The sequence below is a fragment of the Aspergillus undulatus genome (assembly GCF_047715775.1).
Source record: "Aspergillus undulatus strain CBS 261.88 unplaced genomic scaffold BDV17scaffold_12, whole genome shotgun sequence".
NCBI classification, from domain to species: domain Eukaryota; kingdom Fungi; phylum Ascomycota; class Eurotiomycetes; order Eurotiales; family Aspergillaceae; genus Aspergillus; species Aspergillus undulatus.
The window spans coordinates 149,948-167,533 of NW_027396616.1; the positions used below are offsets into that span (position 1 = coordinate 149,948).

At 52.5% G+C, this 17,586-nt stretch overlaps 6 protein-coding genes and 3 non-coding genes across 9 annotated transcripts; 8 read left to right on the forward strand and 1 right to left on the reverse strand.

Annotated features, from left to right (window-relative positions):
- Positions 1-106: 106 nt before the first annotated feature.
- BDV17DRAFT_289289 (uncharacterized protein) lies at positions 107-879 on the forward strand (the record flags this gene model as incomplete). Its single annotated transcript, XM_073761631.1, has 2 exons — positions 107-374; positions 428-879. 2 exons carry the CDS (start codon positions 107-109, stop codon positions 877-879), a joined length of 720 nt encoding a protein of 239 aa, XP_073617691.1.
- Positions 880-1,574: 695 nt separating this feature from the next.
- BDV17DRAFT_t50 lies at positions 1,575-1,661 on the forward strand. The gene has a single exon. It is a non-coding gene; the product is annotated as a tRNA-Gln (tRNA).
- A 182-nt stretch (positions 1,662-1,843) lies between these two features.
- Positions 1,844-1,935, forward strand: BDV17DRAFT_t51. The gene has a single exon. It is a non-coding gene; the product is annotated as a tRNA-Gln (tRNA).
- A 657-nt stretch (positions 1,936-2,592) lies between these two features.
- BDV17DRAFT_27218 (uncharacterized protein) lies at positions 2,593-3,260 on the forward strand. Its single transcript, XM_073758863.1, has one exon. It carries the CDS (start codon positions 2,758-2,760, stop codon positions 3,109-3,111), a length of 354 nt encoding a protein of 117 aa, XP_073617692.1. The 5' UTR covers positions 2,593-2,757; the 3' UTR covers positions 3,112-3,260.
- A 1,088-nt stretch (positions 3,261-4,348) lies between these two features.
- Positions 4,349-4,435, forward strand: BDV17DRAFT_t52. Its single transcript has one exon. It is a non-coding gene; the product is annotated as a tRNA-Gln (tRNA).
- A 1,452-nt stretch (positions 4,436-5,887) lies between these two features.
- On the forward strand, positions 5,888-8,122 carry BDV17DRAFT_27242 (putative dihydroxyacetone kinase (DakA)). Its single transcript, XM_073758891.1, has 4 exons — positions 5,888-6,017; positions 6,200-6,707; positions 6,762-7,387; positions 7,441-8,122. Exons 1-4 carry the CDS (start codon positions 6,008-6,010, stop codon positions 8,067-8,069), a joined length of 1,773 nt encoding a protein of 590 aa, XP_073617693.1. The 5' UTR covers positions 5,888-6,007; the 3' UTR covers positions 8,070-8,122.
- A 2,437-nt stretch (positions 8,123-10,559) lies between these two features.
- Positions 10,560-14,271, forward strand: BDV17DRAFT_289291 (putative GATA transcription factor (Ams2); the record flags this gene model as incomplete). The annotated part of the gene is made up of 4 exons (XM_073761632.1): positions 10,560-10,599; positions 10,661-10,814; positions 10,870-12,938; positions 13,013-14,271. 4 exons carry the CDS (start codon positions 10,560-10,562, stop codon positions 14,269-14,271), a joined length of 3,522 nt encoding a protein of 1,173 aa, XP_073617694.1.
- Positions 14,272-14,735: 464 nt separating this feature from the next.
- Positions 14,736-15,424, reverse strand: BDV17DRAFT_27272 (putative ssDNA binding protein Ssb3). The gene is made up of 2 exons (XM_073758921.1): positions 15,047-15,424; positions 14,736-14,928 (listed from the first exon to the last, which is right to left on the reverse strand). Exons 1-2 carry the CDS (start codon positions 15,339-15,341, stop codon positions 14,855-14,857), a joined length of 369 nt encoding a protein of 122 aa, XP_073617695.1. The 5' UTR covers positions 15,342-15,424; the 3' UTR covers positions 14,736-14,854.
- Positions 15,425-15,776: 352 nt separating this feature from the next.
- Positions 15,777-17,261, forward strand: BDV17DRAFT_289293 (microfibrillar-associated 1 family protein; the record flags this gene model as incomplete). Its single annotated transcript, XM_073761633.1, has 1 exon — positions 15,777-17,261. The coding sequence occupies one exon, from the start codon at positions 15,777-15,779 to the stop codon at positions 17,259-17,261; it is 1,485 nt and encodes a 494-aa protein (XP_073617696.1).
- Between the last annotated feature and the right edge of the window lie 325 nt (positions 17,262-17,586).

Genomic DNA, 17,586 nt, shown 5'->3' on the forward strand with positions numbered 1-17,586 from the left:
GTCTTTAAAGCCCCGGTTACCCAACTAATAGGCGCCTGGGGATACTTAAAGAATGGTTTCCCAACTCTGACTTTCATAAGGGAAACTTCATACCAAATTTGGCCTTATGGCCTACAAAAATTCCCAGCTTAGGTCGGCCGGCCTTGAGCTGGCTAGGGTACTTCCCAATGACGGCATCCCCTGGTATCAAAAGCGGCACCTTCTTCGTCTCAATTTCGCACTTTTGTCCCTCTTCCTTCTCTCTGCATCCGACGGCTACGATGGCAGCCTTATGAGCGGCCGGCAGGCGCTGCCTCGATGGCAGGAATTCATGAACAACCCAACTGACGCGTGGTTGGGCTTGCTCTCAAAGCCCACAACCGCCGATCAAGCTCGTGGCTCGATCTATTCCGGGGTCGTGGAAACTTCCACCGCTCTTTCATCTCAGTCACTCTGGGTGTCTTTGCCCAATGGAACGGCGTCGGTATCGTCTCTTACTATCTTGCCCCCATCCTTCGCAGCGTCGGAATTACATCCGTCACAAGCCAGACCATGATCTCGGGCTTCCTTCAACTCTGGAATCTCACTCTAGCCATCTCCGCAGCCTCCAACGTCGACCGCTTCGGCCGCCGACCTCTCTTTCTCGTCTCTAGTGTGGGAATGTTATGCACTTACATCGTCATCTCCGGGCTCTCAGGATCCTTCGCGCAAACGGGCACGCCGTCGATAGGCACAGCCGTTATCCCCTTCCTCTTCATCTACTACGGCTTCTACGATTTTGCTTTCACGCCGCTGCTTGTCTCCTATACTTGCGAGACCTGGTCGTATAATCCCTGCGCTTCGGGTTTGGGGCTGGGAATGACAGTACCCGGATTGCGCTGTTCTTCAACGCCTTCGTGAACCCAATTAACCTTGATGCGACTGCGTGGAAATACTATGTTGTGTACTGTGTAATTCTGCTTGTTATCACAGTCACGATCTGGCTCTGGTACCCGGAAACGAAGGGGTATACGTTGGAGGAGATTGCCGTTTTGTCTGATGGGGATAATGGAGAGAGGTCAAGTGTTCTGCCTGCTCTACAGGAGAAATCAACGGGTACTGATGTTTCACATGTTTATAGAAAGTGTGAGCAGCCTGGCGCTTGTTTCAGCAAGTATTCCTGCTTGTTAGTATTGTACAGAGTACAATGCACTAGGTTTCCGTTGGGTACGTGGCTAAGGGGAGGGGAAGTACATAGCCTTGACGTACCTAGGTAACCCGTTCTTGGCCTTGGCCGGAGGTCGGTCGCACCTTCCTTGATGGGTTGGGAAAGTCACATCCAAGGTAAGTGCGTTTGGACTCTCAAGGAAAGCACGACCGGCATAATATACGTCACGTCTACCCAATACGTACCTACTGATTTACGCCTTGCTAATGGGCCACTACACACTCACATAGTTACAGGGAGGGTGCGGCTCGGTGGGTCTGGGCTGACCACACAATCCAGCAACTGTGTGATGTACGTACTCCAAGCCCTAAATGGGACGAGGCCATTTGAGATTATAGGGTTTTGGGCGTTTATGTAGTGGACCTTAGAGCAGGTATGCATCAATTAAGGTCTTGTGGTCTAATGGTCATGACATCAGACTCTGATACAATTAGAGTCACATCTGGTAATCCCGGTTCGATCCCGGGCAGGACCTCTTCTTTTTTGCCTTTCAAGTTTTTTTCTTATCTCCTTATCTATCTTCTTATCTTTTTTATTGTGTCCCAGCACCACGGTTCCAGTTACCTAAGCGGGAAACGGCCCCACTCTCCTTCTACTTCCAGCCACGCTTGAGCCCTACCTCAACAATGCAATTCTTTCAATCTCTACAACATCTCCGGTCTTGTGGTCTAATGGTCATGACATCAGACTCTGATTAACAGCTATTAGAGTCACATCTGGTAATCCCGGTTCGATCCCGGGCAGGACCTATTCATTATTCTTTTTGCTTCTTCACATTTCGCGGCGAGCGAAGCGAGTTTATTGGATTTTTTTTTTTTCTTTTTTTTCTCTTTACTGTGTGAGAAGAAGGAAGGTCTCGTGCGGGATGTGGGCGGCCAGGCAGCGGCCTCCATTCCAAGTTGTCTCCGGACCTAGTTTTCCTCGCTCTTCGCGGATCTCGCGTTCCATGAAATGAAGGAATCGCCGTTCTGGGGATACTGCATGCCTGAACATAGGGATGCACGCTGATAGCGGGTCTAGAGAGATTCGGTCGGTGGTTAGCCAGTGGTTCGAGTTATGAGGCATTGCACGGAGAATAGCAGGTTGTCTGTACTTACCGTCTGCTTGGAGCTCCAGCCCGAGTTCACATCGGGGTAGAGCAGCGTTGTTCGGTTGGAAAAGCGCTCGCATTACCCACGGTCCCGAGGGGAAATCATCCAGTGATCTGCCCAGGCAATGACTATAGCGTACAGGTATGAGCATGTATACCCCGATATCAGGTGATTGGGTAGGTGGTATCAGGCGTTGCTTGCCAGTGCGACTCGACCTTCGTCGGATTTGATGCAGATTAGGATCCACTGCACGAGCACGCAGATGTGCAGGCGAATCATCGAGCACTCACGTACCAGCAAAGCTCCAGACGGGGCATAGCCGGCCCTAAGACACTCCTTGTACGCTCGAAGAGCATTGTCCTGGTCTTTTTTTCAGGGGCACGACTTCTCGCTTGTCGTCGGTATCACGTCCGACAAGGGTACTAACGCAGAGTCGAAACATGACGTCCGAGGACAAGGTCGATGGATAGGGGGGGCTGAATGCATGTCTGGCGTCGCTCGGCCGATCAAATCGAGATACTGTCTAAAGAAGTCGATCTCGATATCGTACTTGCTCTGGATAGCAGCTACCCACGCCGGTGGCATGAAGCCTTGAATGAGTACTACCTGTCTAAGCGCCGGGCTAGCAGGTGGTCTTGGATTAAAACCGGGGTCAGAAACAGCTTCGTGGCTCTCCTGGCTGAATCACTTTACATCCTATCCCTTCTCTTCCCTGGCGTGTACCACGACGAGATCATGACGCTAGCCGGATTCGGGCTCCGCTGGGAGGGGGGGGTTGCGGCTGGCTTTGTCCGTTGTAGGCTTTCGGGGTGGAACTGTCGAAGCGAGTGGTAAGGTTAGTTAGTTGTGAGTGATATGAGATAGGATAGGGTCTTGCTGTTAGACATTCTGCATGCTCAGGGCTGTTGCATCTTGGTACAGGTGACGGGTATATAATAATAGTATCAGGATAAGGAAGCAGTGCTGAGGGGTGACCACCACGCTGGAGTACCAGGCCCGGGGAAACAGGATCACTCCAGGGTGCACGATGTACGCCTCAAACACTTGCGGGTTCTTTGCCGCACGTCGCAGTACGACACTCTCAGCTTTGTCCTATTTTATATTCCGTCGGCAACTCAAGTCATCACAGTCCGCTAGATAGGCAACCTACACGCTCCGTCGAGATCTGACCAAGATAAAAAAAAGCGAAACTTTTTCCCAGGCGGAGGGTACATCGCAATAGAAGCCCGAAGGAGTGCGCTAGACACATGATCGACCATCTCGTCGCAGGGTAAAAGGCGTAGTAGCCAGAGGCAGGCATCTGTGCCTTTTAACGCCTTGAATGCCTCTTTAGCTTTAGGAGTCAGCATACCTTGTCAAATGTCTTCTATTATTTGCACGCTGGGTTTGCTGTGCTTGTTAAAGATCGGCCGCGCGGGCGCTAACAGGTGCGAAAGGCAGAAACCAACCACGGAGGTGATTCCTGGGTGTTTGAGGAATTGTGGGGGAGTTCCTGGCTAATTGTGCCGATAGGAAAGGTTACGACGGCCACCTTCATGATGGCCTATGATAATAGTATTGGTGTTGTAAGGATAGGAGGGGATCAGGTTTGCGGGGGTGAGGCTCTGGTGTTAAGGCTCGGACTTACAGTCTATAGGCGTCGATCGGGCTATGTTTGAGCCTTGGAGAGTCTGGGCAGACCCTCGCTATCATGGTCTGATTTGTCCCCTGGTAGGGGTTGGCTGGGGTCGGAATATTAATGCCTGCTTACCGCCGCCTACGGCAATTACCTTGATGCCATTGGGCTTACCTTGCAACCAATTTATATAACAAGGCAGAGCCAGCTTGGTTGTCACATACTGGGGTGAGTGGCCAGTTGAAGCAACATAAAAATGGGCAAGGAGCAAGCGTTACATGACAGGTTATCTTATAACGATACAAATGGTTTTAATAGATTGCTGTTGGTGGACGTGGAAAGGAATGAACCGAGCAACAATCAATGGAAGGGTAGAGCTGAGACGATAGAGAATATATGGACAGAAACTTATTTCGGCTTATGATACAAAACAATTTGTGCGCCACCAACAAATCAGGTCTTGTGGTCTAATGGTCATGACATCAGACTCTGATACAATTAGAGTCACATCTGATAATCCCGGTTCGATCCCGGGCAGGACCTCTTCTTTTTTGTCACTATTTTTTTGCCCTCATCTCTTAGATGAATCCACGGTCTGCGAGATTGCAGTATATAGATCCGTGGATCGTGGTTGTATTGTCGGAATAGTCAGTCTCGGGTCTGAAACCCTCGGCCGAGAGTGATATCCTGTCGTAAAGAGGATGTCCTATGGACAAATCAATGCAAAAGCAAAGCACAGACCGAAGTCAATTGCAGCCCCTTTACAAAACTGCGGTAGGTTTGCCGGCAGCCGCAGCGTCGGGACAGAGCCACAGAGTCCAGAAGCGGACTTGACACAGTCTGGGCCCTCCAGAGGCTCACGTGGATTGTCCGAGCTTTCGATCCACCCTCTGGAACGGCCCCTTGACTCTAGCTCAGCAAGCTGTCTGCGGCAGAATACTCCGGCGGAGCGACTATTTCGATGATTTGTGCATATCCCAGTCGCATGACCTTTGATTATCATCCTGCATATCCACCGCCAACTGGTAACAACCCCGAGAGTTAGCAGTTCACAATATGCCCAATTGCTATCATGGAATTGACATCCAAGGATTTGGTTGCATGGCGGCATTGAGGCAGTGCCTGGTCGCCAATGCTCGAGTACCTGCTCGGCCGATAGTAAGAATAAAATGGCTCGATGATGTGGGGTACTGTGGCGTCAGGCGATACTCGAGAGGAAAAAAAGAAACATGGTGATTAGCAGCTCCCACTCAACGGTGTCGATTGACTACAGAGTACAACGGGCCTGTGCGGGATTGCCGCAGTTGGTAATCCGAAGCGCTGGCATCGGTTGAGCTCCGATCTCTTACTGCATTCGTAGCAGCGGTTCCTGATGTATGGATGGAGTCATGCACCTAGCAGCTGTTCATGTGAGCAGGAAAAATGAACAGAAAAAGATACCTTGGACTGTTGGACAGCTCCTCTTGCCTGCTCTGGCCAGCCCGCTTACGCCATCTCGAAACAGTCACCTGGGCAGCGAAGAGGTGCTTGCGGTTTCCTATTTATCCAGACCACCCTTCCCCCTCCTCTGGCCATCCTGTCATACTACTACTCTGCTACGCATCCAATCTCTCTTCATCTCTCCCTTGCTTCTCGTCTCACGCTTCATACTGCAATTGTGTTTCTGACCACCGGAACACCGGGACTCAATCCCCAAGGCAAGTCTTCACCACTCCAATGAAAGGAGCGACCCTGCTCCCTCTGCAGTGAAACTACCTGCGAATCGAGGGAGCAACACTTGAAGCAGAGGCTGACAACAACCGAAGTGACCGAACGTTCTGTACCGACCTGATTCTCCACTTTTTCCCCGCTGAGCCTATCTATTCTGGACCGTGACCCCATCGCAGTGTTCCTGGAGAACCGCGAAATACCCCCGGAATCCTCGTTGGAGTAATATCGCCCAGACATACGAAGTACCGAAGCGTGCGCAGTCCTATAAAGAGGGCCTCCCAGTTACTCTCGGACGACCGTCCTCCATCCTTAGACTGCGCGTTGCGATAACTCCCAACCCCACCATATCCTTGGACTCGACGTCATATCGCGTTTCCCCGGCCGCCGATCTTCCCACTGTCCGCCATGGCCCAGAGTACGTACTACCCAATTCCCCTCATCGCATTATTAGCAGCTCAGGCCAATGCACTGTTCACATATTCTGCCTGTCACACCCCCACATCGCTCGTCTCCACGATCATCGTGAAGTCAGATGTGCTCCACCAAGTTCTACTGGGGCCCGGAACTGACGCCGAACTGTGCGCTAACGCTCTCCAGCCAAACACTTCTTTTCCGATCCCACCCATTTGGTTCATACCGCCCTGAACTCTTTGACCCTCACAAACCCAGGTCTCGCACTTGACCTGGAGAACAAGGTCATTTTCCGTCGTCCTGAAACTGTAAAGAAAGGGAAAGTCGCCATCATCACCGGTGGAGGTTCCGGCCACGAACCTGCCTTTGGAGGATATGTCGGCAAAGGTCTCTGTGACGCCTCTATCGCGGGTACTATCTTCGCCTCCCCGTCCGCCGAGCAAATTCGCATTGCTGCGTTGGAACGTGTTAACCACGAGAATGGTGTGCTCATTCTCCCCAACAATTACACCGGCGATGTCTTGAACTTTGGTATGGCTGCGGAAAAGTCCCGGGCTGCCGGCGTCAAGACCGAGTTCTACGCCATGAATGACGATGTTGGTGTTGGCAAGACGAAGGGCGGCAAAGTTGGCCGTCGCGGTATTGGTGGTGGTATTTTCACATTGAAAGTTGTTGGAGCTCTGGCAGAGGCTGGGTAACCTATCATCGTGTTTCTGATTGTACTTGATCGATCTCTAACATTATCCAGTGGAACACTTGAGGAGGTATATAACCTGGCCCAGCTGGCCAACGCGAACCTCGTATCCGTGGGATCGTCTCTAGAGCACGTCCATGTCGTTGGCAGAGAGGTCTCTGATGATTTCGTCCCGCATGGCGAAGTTGAAGTTGGTATGGGTATTCACAATGAGCCGGGATCCCATCGGGCCAAGACAGACCTCAAAGGGCTGGTTGAGACAATGCTCCTCCAATTACTGGACCACAACGACCCTGAAAGAGCCTACATTACCCGTAAGCCAGAGGACAAATTCGCGCTACTGATCAACAACCTGGGAGGTGTCAGCACTCTCGAGCTTTCAGGTATCACAGACGAGGTCTATCGCCAGCTCAACAACTCATACCAAATCAAGCCTGTGCGAGTCATCCAGGGCACTTTCCTGACTAGTCTCAATGGACTGGGTTTCAGCATCTCGTTGCTCAAGCTGGCAGACACCGGGCTGGGACCTGGCAAGTCCTTCCTCGAGCTCCTCGATGCTCCCGCTGAGGCTGTAGGCTGGGCTGCCCCAATCACTCCCTCCACTTGGGAGCACCAAAACTCACCCCCTGTCGAGCTTAAGAAGATCGTCACTACCGAGCAACCACCCAGCAACATCAAGCGTACGTTTTCCATGCATAAGTCTCTCCTCGGACTATACTAACAGCAAGCACAGTGGACATCACCGCAGTGCGTGAAGTTCTCGGCGCCGCCCTCAAGCGGGTCATCGATGCGGAACCCCAAGTTACTCGCTATGACACCATCGTCGGAGATGGTGACTGTGGCATAGGCCTCAAGCGCGGCGCCGAAGCCGTTCTCAAACTCCTCAACGACTCCTCCGCCGACTTGAACGACGACGTCATTCACACCGTCAACCGCATCGTAACCGTCGTCGAAAACACAATGGACGGAACCTCTGGCGCCATCTACGCTATCTTCCTCAACGCACTCGTCCACGGCCTCCGTGAACAAGACAAGGGCTCGGAGACCCCGGCAAACGTCGACATCTGGGGCACGGCTCTCAAATACTCCATTACTGCCCTGAGCAAGTACACCCCCGCCCAACCGGGTGACCGCACCATGATTGATGCGCTTGTACCCTTCGCGCAGATGCTCGCCGATAAGAGGGATGTGCATGCTGCTGCCAAGGCCGCAGAAGAGGCTACAGAGGCTACGAAGCACATGAAGGCATCGCTCGGCAGAACTGTATATGTTGGTGGTGAAGAGGAATGGGTGGGGAAGATTCCCGACCCTGGTGCTTATGGGCTTAGCGAGTTCTTTAACGGGTTGGCGAGCGCTCTGTGAGCTGGACTCGAGCTGGAACACCCTACTTTACTGAACTTCGCAGGCGCGTATTTTGGTACATATAGTAATCATTCCATCTCGTGAATCGTTTTTTTTTTTTTAAGCTCAGCAAAATTTGACGATGATATGAGCAGTCATAATGTGACACTCTGTGTATCCCCTGGACGAGTAGTAACCGGGTTGAGTCAGCTGGAGGGCTCTCAAACAAACGGCACCCGTAGTATGACCGCAGAGACCATGTCCATCCGGCAGCCATCCCATTATGTGGTTCCGTGAATTATACTTCTCTCCAACTAAGATCTGCGTTCACGCACCGAGTATAGTGTAAGCACACGGTGACAGAGGCGGAACTAACTTGCGTGCTGCGTGCTCCGTGCTATTTAGGGATATGTACGGATGGATGTCAAGACGCCACACCTTCTCCTTTTAGACCTGGACTAGGCAGGTGAGATGATTCCCATGAATTTCCAGAAAAATACCTAGGTAAAATGTGCCTAGTAAGGGCTACGGCTACATCCACAGTGGCCTAGGTAGCCGAAGCAGAAAACAGGTTCCGCCAATACACCTAACCGAAGCGTTGGACTTTTACCATCAAGACCCATCAAGACCCATCAAGAACGTGATAGTATCGAAGTCCGCTCTTGAGGGCAAGGCGAGGCGAGGCGAGGCGAGGCGAGACTCCCATTCCATAGGTATCCGTATTGACCTCAAAGATAGATACCTACTAGTTTAGATTTGAGTCTTGATGCGATGAGTTGAAATAGGCTACTACCTAGACACCTCATTTTATGTCTTCGGGTTGTTGTCTGTTTTTGGTGCCTAAGAGGTCACACCTCTACCTAGGGCTGGAGGGTCTGGGCTAGGGTTCATCCAATCAAGGTGAGATAAACGAGTCATCTTTCCTTGATGGCACCAAGGGATAGTGCAACTCCGTACGCAAAGGTTTACACTCTTCGTGACATTACTACGTATGGCGGGAAACTCTGTATGGCTTCAGTTCCAAAAGAACTCGAGGTCAGTATGTCGTGTCACGTGAAGATACCGGCCTAAGGAGACACGCGGGATGGCCTGGACAGACTGGTAAGTCCACAAAGGGAATATGACCAGAGATGGCGTGGTGCCATCTTCCGCTGGCCTCGGTGAAGTTAATCCTGTCGATTACTCTGCGGTTGGATACCAGTTGATGGACGCCGTTGTCCCTGCAGAGGATAGTCGACTCTGAGAGACAGGTAGGCGATTCACGTCAACCTACGTCAGTTTGTAATAAGAGTCCCAACTCGTAGAGTCTTGTTAGACCGTTCGTGAACCGGAGCGTTGTGCCGCTTGATGAGTAGTGAAGACGTAGCATGAAGCCCGAATGAAAGACGGATTCTTATTGATGATGGAAGATGATGGGCTCCCAGTCGCATTGATGAAGCGGTGCAGAAGCGATGATGAGTGAGAGGAGGTTGATTCCGTGGGAGCCGTGATGGATTGAGATGGAACCAAGCGCCGTGCGGATAGGACTCATGCGAGGCGGATTGTGGGAAAATGGCGTTGATGAAAACCTAGATAACGGAAGGATTGGAATAGATGATGAAACGCGGAAGCAGGCGTAGGATGTAACTGTTTAACCTGGTGTGTGGTGGAATGGATGTGATGCGGTTGAAGGCCGGAGTTGCGATGGCCTCATGAAACCAGGACAGATGAGTCATCTGATATAGCACGGTGAATGTAAAGGAGGGGTAAGCCTTGAACCTAGAATTGTTTCAGTAGCTGGCAGTATAAGAAGGAGGGATGGGACGCGGTTCCTCTTGTCGACCTCAACCTCTGTCGACTGGAAGTCGCAGTTGCTCCTCAGAAATCAGAACGCGCGCTTGGCGGAGTACAGTCACGTGTCACGCGTCAGAGCCGTGTTTGCCGTGTTTGTCGGGCGGGCAATACACGAGCTGTGATTGGCTGACGGGTCACGTCGCGTCCGACACGCTGCTTTGGCGGCGATCCTCAAGCTTCACGTCTCCGCTGCTTTCATGCAAGGCGTCGTCTTCATTCTCTTCTCATTCATCCAATTCCCCCCAACCTCTCCTCCGTCCCTGCTTCCTGAGCTGCAGCTCGCCAGACGTGTCGGATGAAGAAGAGAAGAAAAACCGGTTCTCCTTAGCTTTCTCACCGCGTCCTTCTCCCTTCGCTGCTTCCTTGTTCCGCGTTTGCATCCCGGTCAACTTCCTACGACCCTCGTTGCATACCACCACTATACCTCTGCAGCTCAACCGGCCGACCGCTTTCGATTCGCCTGATTGATCGATCGATAAGACACCGAGGGGGATTGGACTAAACCTGTCCCTGCCTCTCGTTCAATCGTTGTCGTGGAACACATTCTTACTCCATCCCACGTCCCTTACGCTCCAGAACTCCTGTTGGAGAACTCGACACTCAATACAACTCTCACCGAACAATTGATCTATACTTCGCTTGGTTATCGCTTATGAAAACTGCCTATCACTTGGTGGAATGGAATCTCAGGACGGAATTTCCGTCCGGCCGATGAGGCGTGAGTTTGACGTCCCGTTTGTGTGTTGGAACATGCTGACCGGTGTGCTTTACAACTCTAGTCAAGGTGCTGTACACATTCGATAACGACAGCAAAACGAATTGTTTAGCTCGATGGCCGCATTTGCTCGATATACAGACTGCCGCTTTGGACGAGAAAACCCAGATCGGAGTAATTGAGCTCAAGACCTGCATCCAAGCCATTGTCTCCGCAAGGTGGGTATTACGTTTTGGAAACGTCTCAATATTCTTCTGACTGGCTTCTTTCTAGTCCGGAATTGGTCGCTCAGCTAGGACACGATTACACCGTCTACGCCTATGACTACTCGGAATATGAGACACCCCTCGTCGGGCAGGGCATGCTCTCATGGGTTCTGGCCTCAGCCTCCCCCACCCCCAATGCGCCGGCACACCAGTCAATGACAATGGTCACCGGCCGAGTTTGCAAGAACGTGCTGGGGTTATTCTCAAAAGGTGCTCAGGAAACACTAGAGGTTAAGCTGAAGCTGGTGCCTGTTCCGACGACGATGCAGAGCGAGTACTTGCAAAGCATGCAGAAATATCGTGAATTGAGCAACGTCATTCCGCACGAGTTCGATGCCCAGGCTTGGACGGATTTCGTGCGTCAAAATCCTGACATAATGACACCAACGTCTCAGCCCGCTGCTCAGGCACAATCGCCGATGGACTACTCTGGGATTGAGAAATTTCACCAAATTCTCAGCGCAGGCTCCACACCAAGAGACGTTATGACGATGCCGGCCAACCCCCCTCTTCGATCCACATCACCTGCACATTCCTCTCTAAGTACCGCAAGCAGAGTCTACACACCAGGAAGTCAATTCCAATTTCAGCAGCAAGAACAGCCTGCATCTCGGCCACAACACCTGGAACGGAGCCAGAGCGATGTTATCCGCCCATCGTCTAGTGCCTCTATGCGCGATGCCGATTTCCATGCTTATGCAAGATCCTCCAACCGCAGGGATTCGATTCAGTCGGGGTACGGTAGCTGTGACGATTCGTCTGAGCAACAACCCAGAAAGAGAGCCAAGCTGTACCGAGCCGAAGCTCCTGGGAAGAGCGATTTGAACATCGAAAGACAACCGAGCTCTTTGAGAGTGGCCGCAAGCACGGCCGCTTCTGTGCGCATTCATCGCCCGACACCGATCAACCCTCTGCTGTCCGGAGCCCAAAACTCCAACGAAGAACCTGTTCGCCCTCCAACCCCCATATCAAACACCAACAACAACCTACCCCGGCGCTCGCGCCCCCTTCCCAGCCTTCTCCGCGAGTCTTCAACTCAGAGCAGTACTCAATACATGTCACCGTACCCCGTTAGCGACGACCATCCTTCAGTGGAACCGGCTGCAACATCGCCTGAAGAGTCCCGTTACCAGGGCTTATTCGAAAACACCTTCACTATGCCGTCTTCGCCGCCGGTTCTGGATTACGGGCTTCCCACTAGATCTAGCCCGGTCCTTCCACCTATGACGGCTGACCTGGACTCCGGCTTCATGAGCGGCGGTATCGATGAACTTCTGGATAGTGAGCTCGGAGCCCCGTTCGACGACGGTGAAAAGGCAGCCTCAAAGACCGCGAAAAAGCCAAAGCGAACTGTCCGTTCTGCTGTCCAGGCAAGCTCCCCTGCTAGTGTGACTGAAATGCCGGAGAACCAAGTTCAGAATATTCCTGCCAGCCAAGGATCGTCCGAGCGACCACAGCAGCAGAAAAATCAGGCTCAAAATATACCTGCGAGCTCTGGGCCAATTGAGCAGCAGCAGGCAAGAGAAGCTCCGGCACCGCTGCCTCGCGCCTCGCAAGCTTCCTCAAGGCCTTCATCGCGACCTTCTTCACGTGCTGGTGTGAAATCTGCGCCAAAGCCGCTAGCTCCAGCCCCTATCTCCCAAAGCGAATTGGAGCAACTTCTTAGCGCGATCCCCGCGAGCGATCCTGCCGCACCCCCGAGTGATAGTGCCACCGCCGAGACTCCAGGTGCGCAGGGCCCCAACGAAAATGGCAAGCCTCGCAGCGGGGCGGGGGCTAAGCGATTGAAACAAGTCAAGCAAGTGCAGGCGCGTCTCGAAAAGTGCATTCGAGATGGTTTAGTGCCACCATTCTGTGAGAACTGTGGCGCTATTGAAACGCCCACCTGGCGTAGGGCCCACAGCAAGGAAATCGATGGCAGCGAAGACGAAGCCAACGAGCTCGCCAAAGATCCTCTTGTGTTTTTCTGGCAGGCTGTTGACAAGGATGAAAAAGAGCAGGTCACCAGATTCAAGGTCTACAAGAAGAGCTTGGCGGAACAGGATGAAGATTTTGCAATGGTTCTGCTCTGCAATCGTAAGTCATGAACCCCAGCGATTATTATTATTATTATTTTTTTTTCTTTTTTTTCGCGTACTGATAATTCGAAGCTTGTGGCCTCTGGCTCCATAAGTTCAAGTTCATGCGCCCTGAAAACAAATGGAACAAGAGCAAGGACACCAGGAAAAGACGAGCAAGAAGCCGCAGGAAAGGTGGTCCTCTTTCGACCGAGAATGGTCCAGGGGGACGCAACAGGAGCGACTCGTCCAAGCCGGATGCTTCCTCACCTGGCGTCTCGGACGCTTCAACACCGGCAGCAGACGATGATGCTACACCGTGTCCTGATAACGATCTCACCAACCAAGCGGGTGAGAACGAGCAGGACAAGAACGACGATGTCCAGGAGCCGTCACCGAAACGTCGGCGCGCAAATAGCGTGGAGCCTCGAAAGTCAAACGATGTTGCAGGGAGCCATTGGCGAGAAAGGGATGCGATAGAAGCGCTCCGGCGGGCTATTCAATCTAGCCCAGCTAGGAATCTTGCAAGTCGCAATGCTTCAGCTCCCGGTGAGGATAATCTTACTCCCAAGCCAGTTAGGAGAGTATTGTTTCCTAATTCACAGAACGAGGGGGGTCCTTTGAAGGCATTAGGCCAGTCAGTATTGAACAGTCCTAAGCGAAGCCCCCGCAATTCCGGTGCCCAAGAGTCCAACAAGGAATCTGGAGAGAAAGAAAACCAGGCTGCGAATGACCTAGACCGGCTTTTCGAGGGTCCCTCGTTCGAATTTGACCTCGGCGCTAGTCCCACCCCCAGGCGACGCAACCAGCGCGTGAATCCAGGGGAGAAGCGGCACTCACTTCCCACTACTCCGACCAGACACTCCGCGCGCCGGCTGCAACGCGTTCAGAGTAGTCCCGGGTCTGTGTCTCGCCAGAATCGAACCCCTGGGCGGGCTCGCTCCCAATTTCCTGGCGTTCCTTCAATGCCGGATGACATCTTTGGCACGGCCTCATTTCAAGGGATGGACGAGATGTTTGTTGATATCTTCTCCGACGATGCTGCCATCCACACGGACCCATTGTTTGGGCTCAACTCCGCGAACCCGTCGAACAACAACTGGGCGAATTGGCTTCCGTCTGACCTTTCCCCATCCAAGTCGGATGGAAACCTGAACCACGACGACTCGGCAGACATTATCAACGCGCTTCTTTCCGAACCCGATCTCCAGAAGGACATGTTCCAGGTTCCGGATCCTCACACCCTTGACTCGGGCTTCTTCAGCTCGGATGTTCTACAAGGTGACGGATTGGCCCTTGGTAACAAAAATGGCAATTCCGCCAATCAGACCAGCAATTCCGAACAAGTTTAGGATCCATCATGTGTTACGAGTCTTCTAGTCCTCTTTTTTATTCCTCCACGTTCTTTCTCTCGATATTTTCAGCGAAGGCGTTATGGCACTTTCCTCTGGCATACCACGAAACGATTTTTTGTTCGTGAGATTTATGGATAACGGCTGTTCTCGTTCGTTTTTCATATTTGGAGAGGATTGGGATATGATTTTTACAACTCTGCTCAAGCGACGAGCTTGCGGGTTCAATAGATACCATAATACTTCAATACATACGACGATAATGAGTTGATCACCTATCCGCGAAACCTCATGTAATTGTACAATTGTTGGTCCGCGTACGGAAGGAGGCAGCGCAAGTTTCATAGACCATGCATTCGGTCATAGCCCAGTGCTGTAGTTATTTTTCAGTCGGGTACAGAGAGCGGCAAGAAGCGCGGACGAGTGTTACATAGAATCCACCCCAGCTACCGCTTCAATCTTGGATTGAGACCGTCAGCCTCCGTTCCTCTCCGTCACTAGGGTATTAGAATCGACTTCGTCCGCAAACATGATTCGACGCCGCCAAGAATCGATGAAATCTCCCAAGCTCAGTCGGCCGTGCCTATTCAGCCGAGTCGTAAAAGATAGGCTTCAGCCGATGCGTCACATCAACAACCTTCTCGTAAATCTTGTAGTCTAAAGAGTAAAGGCCGAGGAAGTTAGCCCAGCCACCCTTTCATTTTATCAAACACAACCCCATCCCAACACCCAATAGAGAGCCCAACACAAAAGAAATCAAAACCCATTAACATACCACAACCTGCCGGACTCCCCCAATCCGTCGTCGCCAAAACCCTAACCCCCAATCCGCCATCAACCTCCGCAACTTTCCCGACAACCTCAACAAGCTTTCCCATCTGCAGGTGCGAATCGGGCTTCAGGATGAGCGTGACGTCGCCGTGGTTACCGCAGGTTATCGTCGCTGTGTCGCCGCGGAGTGATGAGACTGTTCCTAGTAGTCGGACTGGTGGGGGGCTGCGTGGGCCGGATGTTGAGGGATTGAAGGCGTGCAGGTGGGAGGGAAGGACGCGGGGGGTTTGGAGGGACATTGTTTACGATTTGTGTTTTGCGAATTTTTTTGTTGGATTCGGTAGGAGGTATGGGATGAATAGGCGGATCGGTTGAGGTATTTGGTGTTGTTGGTGTTGGATAGGTTTAATAGTTATGAGCGGAGGGGAGGCGCGTAACACGGCGACGCGTAGTCACGTGCCTCATTTAGCTCCAAACCGCCTTGGCGCTGGCGGAGATATCGATTTCGAGATTGATACTGGCCTGCGCCGTCATAGCTTCGGCGAACAGTTTACGCATCACGAATTGACTGCCCCGTGCGCTAGTCATATTATTTGACTATTTAGAAGATTTACAAATTGGATCCTTGGCTATTTGATTGTTCAACGTCTTCAGCGCCCCACCTATAACCTTCAACTTCTTCCCTCGCCCATCTCACAACCACCTATTCCGTCCACGATACAACCATTCTCAAGATGCCGCCTCCATTCCCAACCTCCCACCGCGGCATGACCGCAAACCCCATAAAACCAGCCCGATACCGACCCGGCAAGGCCGTTCCCGAGGAACCCTCATCGGAAGAAGAAGAGGAAGAAGCCAACGAAGAGGAGCTCCGGAAGCAAGAAGAGCGAAGGAGATTAGAAGCGCAACGGCGAAAACAAGCGGCCGTGCCAAAAGCGACATCGTTTCCGGGGGCGAAGACCGTCACGAAGGGAGTCAGGGACGTGCAGATTGAGCAGGAGGTCGATGACGACGAGGAGGGGTTTGTGACGGAGGAGGATGATGAGGAGGGGACTGGGGGTGTAGCTGTACCTGAGCCTGCGGCTGGTGAAGCTGGGGTACGACGGGCTGCGAAGCCCGCTGCGCAAGCGACAGCAGAGGAGGAAGAGGATGAGGAATCCGAAGAAGAGAGTTCAGAAGAGGAAGAAAGCAGCTCGGAAGACGAAGCGCCCCGTCGCGCCCTACTACGACCTACATTCATCAAGAAAGGAAACCGAGTCAACGGCCCATCAGAACAAAGCACATCCGGCGCAGCCGACTCGATAGCAGAAGCCGAGGCGCGCAAAGCCCAGCGGCAAGAAAAAGCAGACGCGTTAGTCCGCGAACAGATCGAGAAAGACGCCATCGCGCGCAGCTCAGCAAACAAGGCTTGGGACGACGACGAAGCAATGGCAAATGAGGAGGCCGAAATCGACGATACGGACAACAAGGACCCAGAAGCCGAATACGCCGCCTGGAAACTGCGCGAACTCAAGCGCATCAAGCGCGAGCGCGAAGCAGTTGAAGCCGCAGAGAAGGAACGCGAGGAGGTCGAGCGCCGCCGGAACCTAACAGCCGAGGAGCGCGAGAGGGAAGACGCCGAATTCATCGCAAAGCAAAAGGAGGAGCGCGACGCCTCGCGCGGACAGACAGGGTACATGCAGCGCTACTTCCACAAGGGGGCATTTTTCCGCCCCGATCTCGAGAAAGAGGGCCTTGACAAGCGGAATGTCATGGGCGCGCGATTCGCAGACGATGTCTCCCGCGAGACTCTACCGCAGTACATGCAAATCCGGGACATGACGAAGCTAGGCAAGAAGGGCCGCACGCGGTACAAAGATCTCCGGTCTGAGGATACGGGGCGGTTTGGCGATGGGTTTAGTAATCGGCGGCGCTGGGATGATCCTGTCGGTGTTACGGATGACCGATTTCTCCCTGATCGTGGAGATGATCGGCCTAGGGGTCCTACGGGTGCGAATGCGTCTGTCGTGCGCGAGAAGCGCAGGGAGAGAGAAAGGTCGCGGTCACGATCACGGTCACGATCGCCGAGACGGGATAGGCGAGACGAGAGGCGGGATAGTTATGATAGTCGTGACCAGTCTGAGGATAGGTATCGGCCGGACATGAGCAGTCGCAGGAAGCGGAGCCCTTCGCCTTACAAGGATCGAGAAAAGCGGAGGAGAATGAGGAGTGTTTCTTAGCTATAACGCATGTGTATCTATATTGACGTTGTGTACATTAAGTGGGTGGGTTGGTTTATGATGTATGACATATAGAAAATATGCTCTCTTTCTCTTTGGCTGATTGTCTCGCCATGATTCATTGCCATTATTGGGAGAAGCCTGGACTGCTTCTGGGTATCCTCACTTGTAACATGTCTGTAGATAATCTTCGTCAACAGCATCAAAACTGCCTTTGAGTCCTCCCCTCTCAAATATGTTTGATTCGCTTGAGAGCTTCCATTGCTTGAGCGAGTCTCATCCCATTATCCAACGCGTTTTCGTCGGTCTACTGCGTCTCCATCAG

Bases quoted from the DNA above. Each gene is read 5' to 3' on its own strand.
- BDV17DRAFT_27218 (XM_073758863.1), top strand. From the start codon at position 2,758: ATGCATGTCTGGCGTCGCTCGGCCGATCAAATCGAGATACTGTCTAAA.
- BDV17DRAFT_27242 (XM_073758891.1), top strand. The intron at 6,708-6,761 runs GTAACCTATCAT...AACATTATCCAG, and splicing joins GGAGCTCTGGCAGAGGCTGG to TGGAACACTTGAGGAGGTAT. The intron at 7,388-7,440 runs GTACGTTTTCCA...CAGCAAGCACAG, and splicing joins ACCACCCAGCAACATCAAGC to TGGACATCACCGCAGTGCGT.
- BDV17DRAFT_27272 (XM_073758921.1), bottom strand. From the start codon at position 15,341: ATGTCCCTCCAAACCCCCCGCGTCCTTCCCTCCCACCTGCACGCCTTC. The intron at 14,929-15,046 runs GTATGTTAATGG...TTTACTCTTTAG, and splicing joins GGGGAGTCCGGCAGGTTGTG to ACTACAAGATTTACGAGAAG.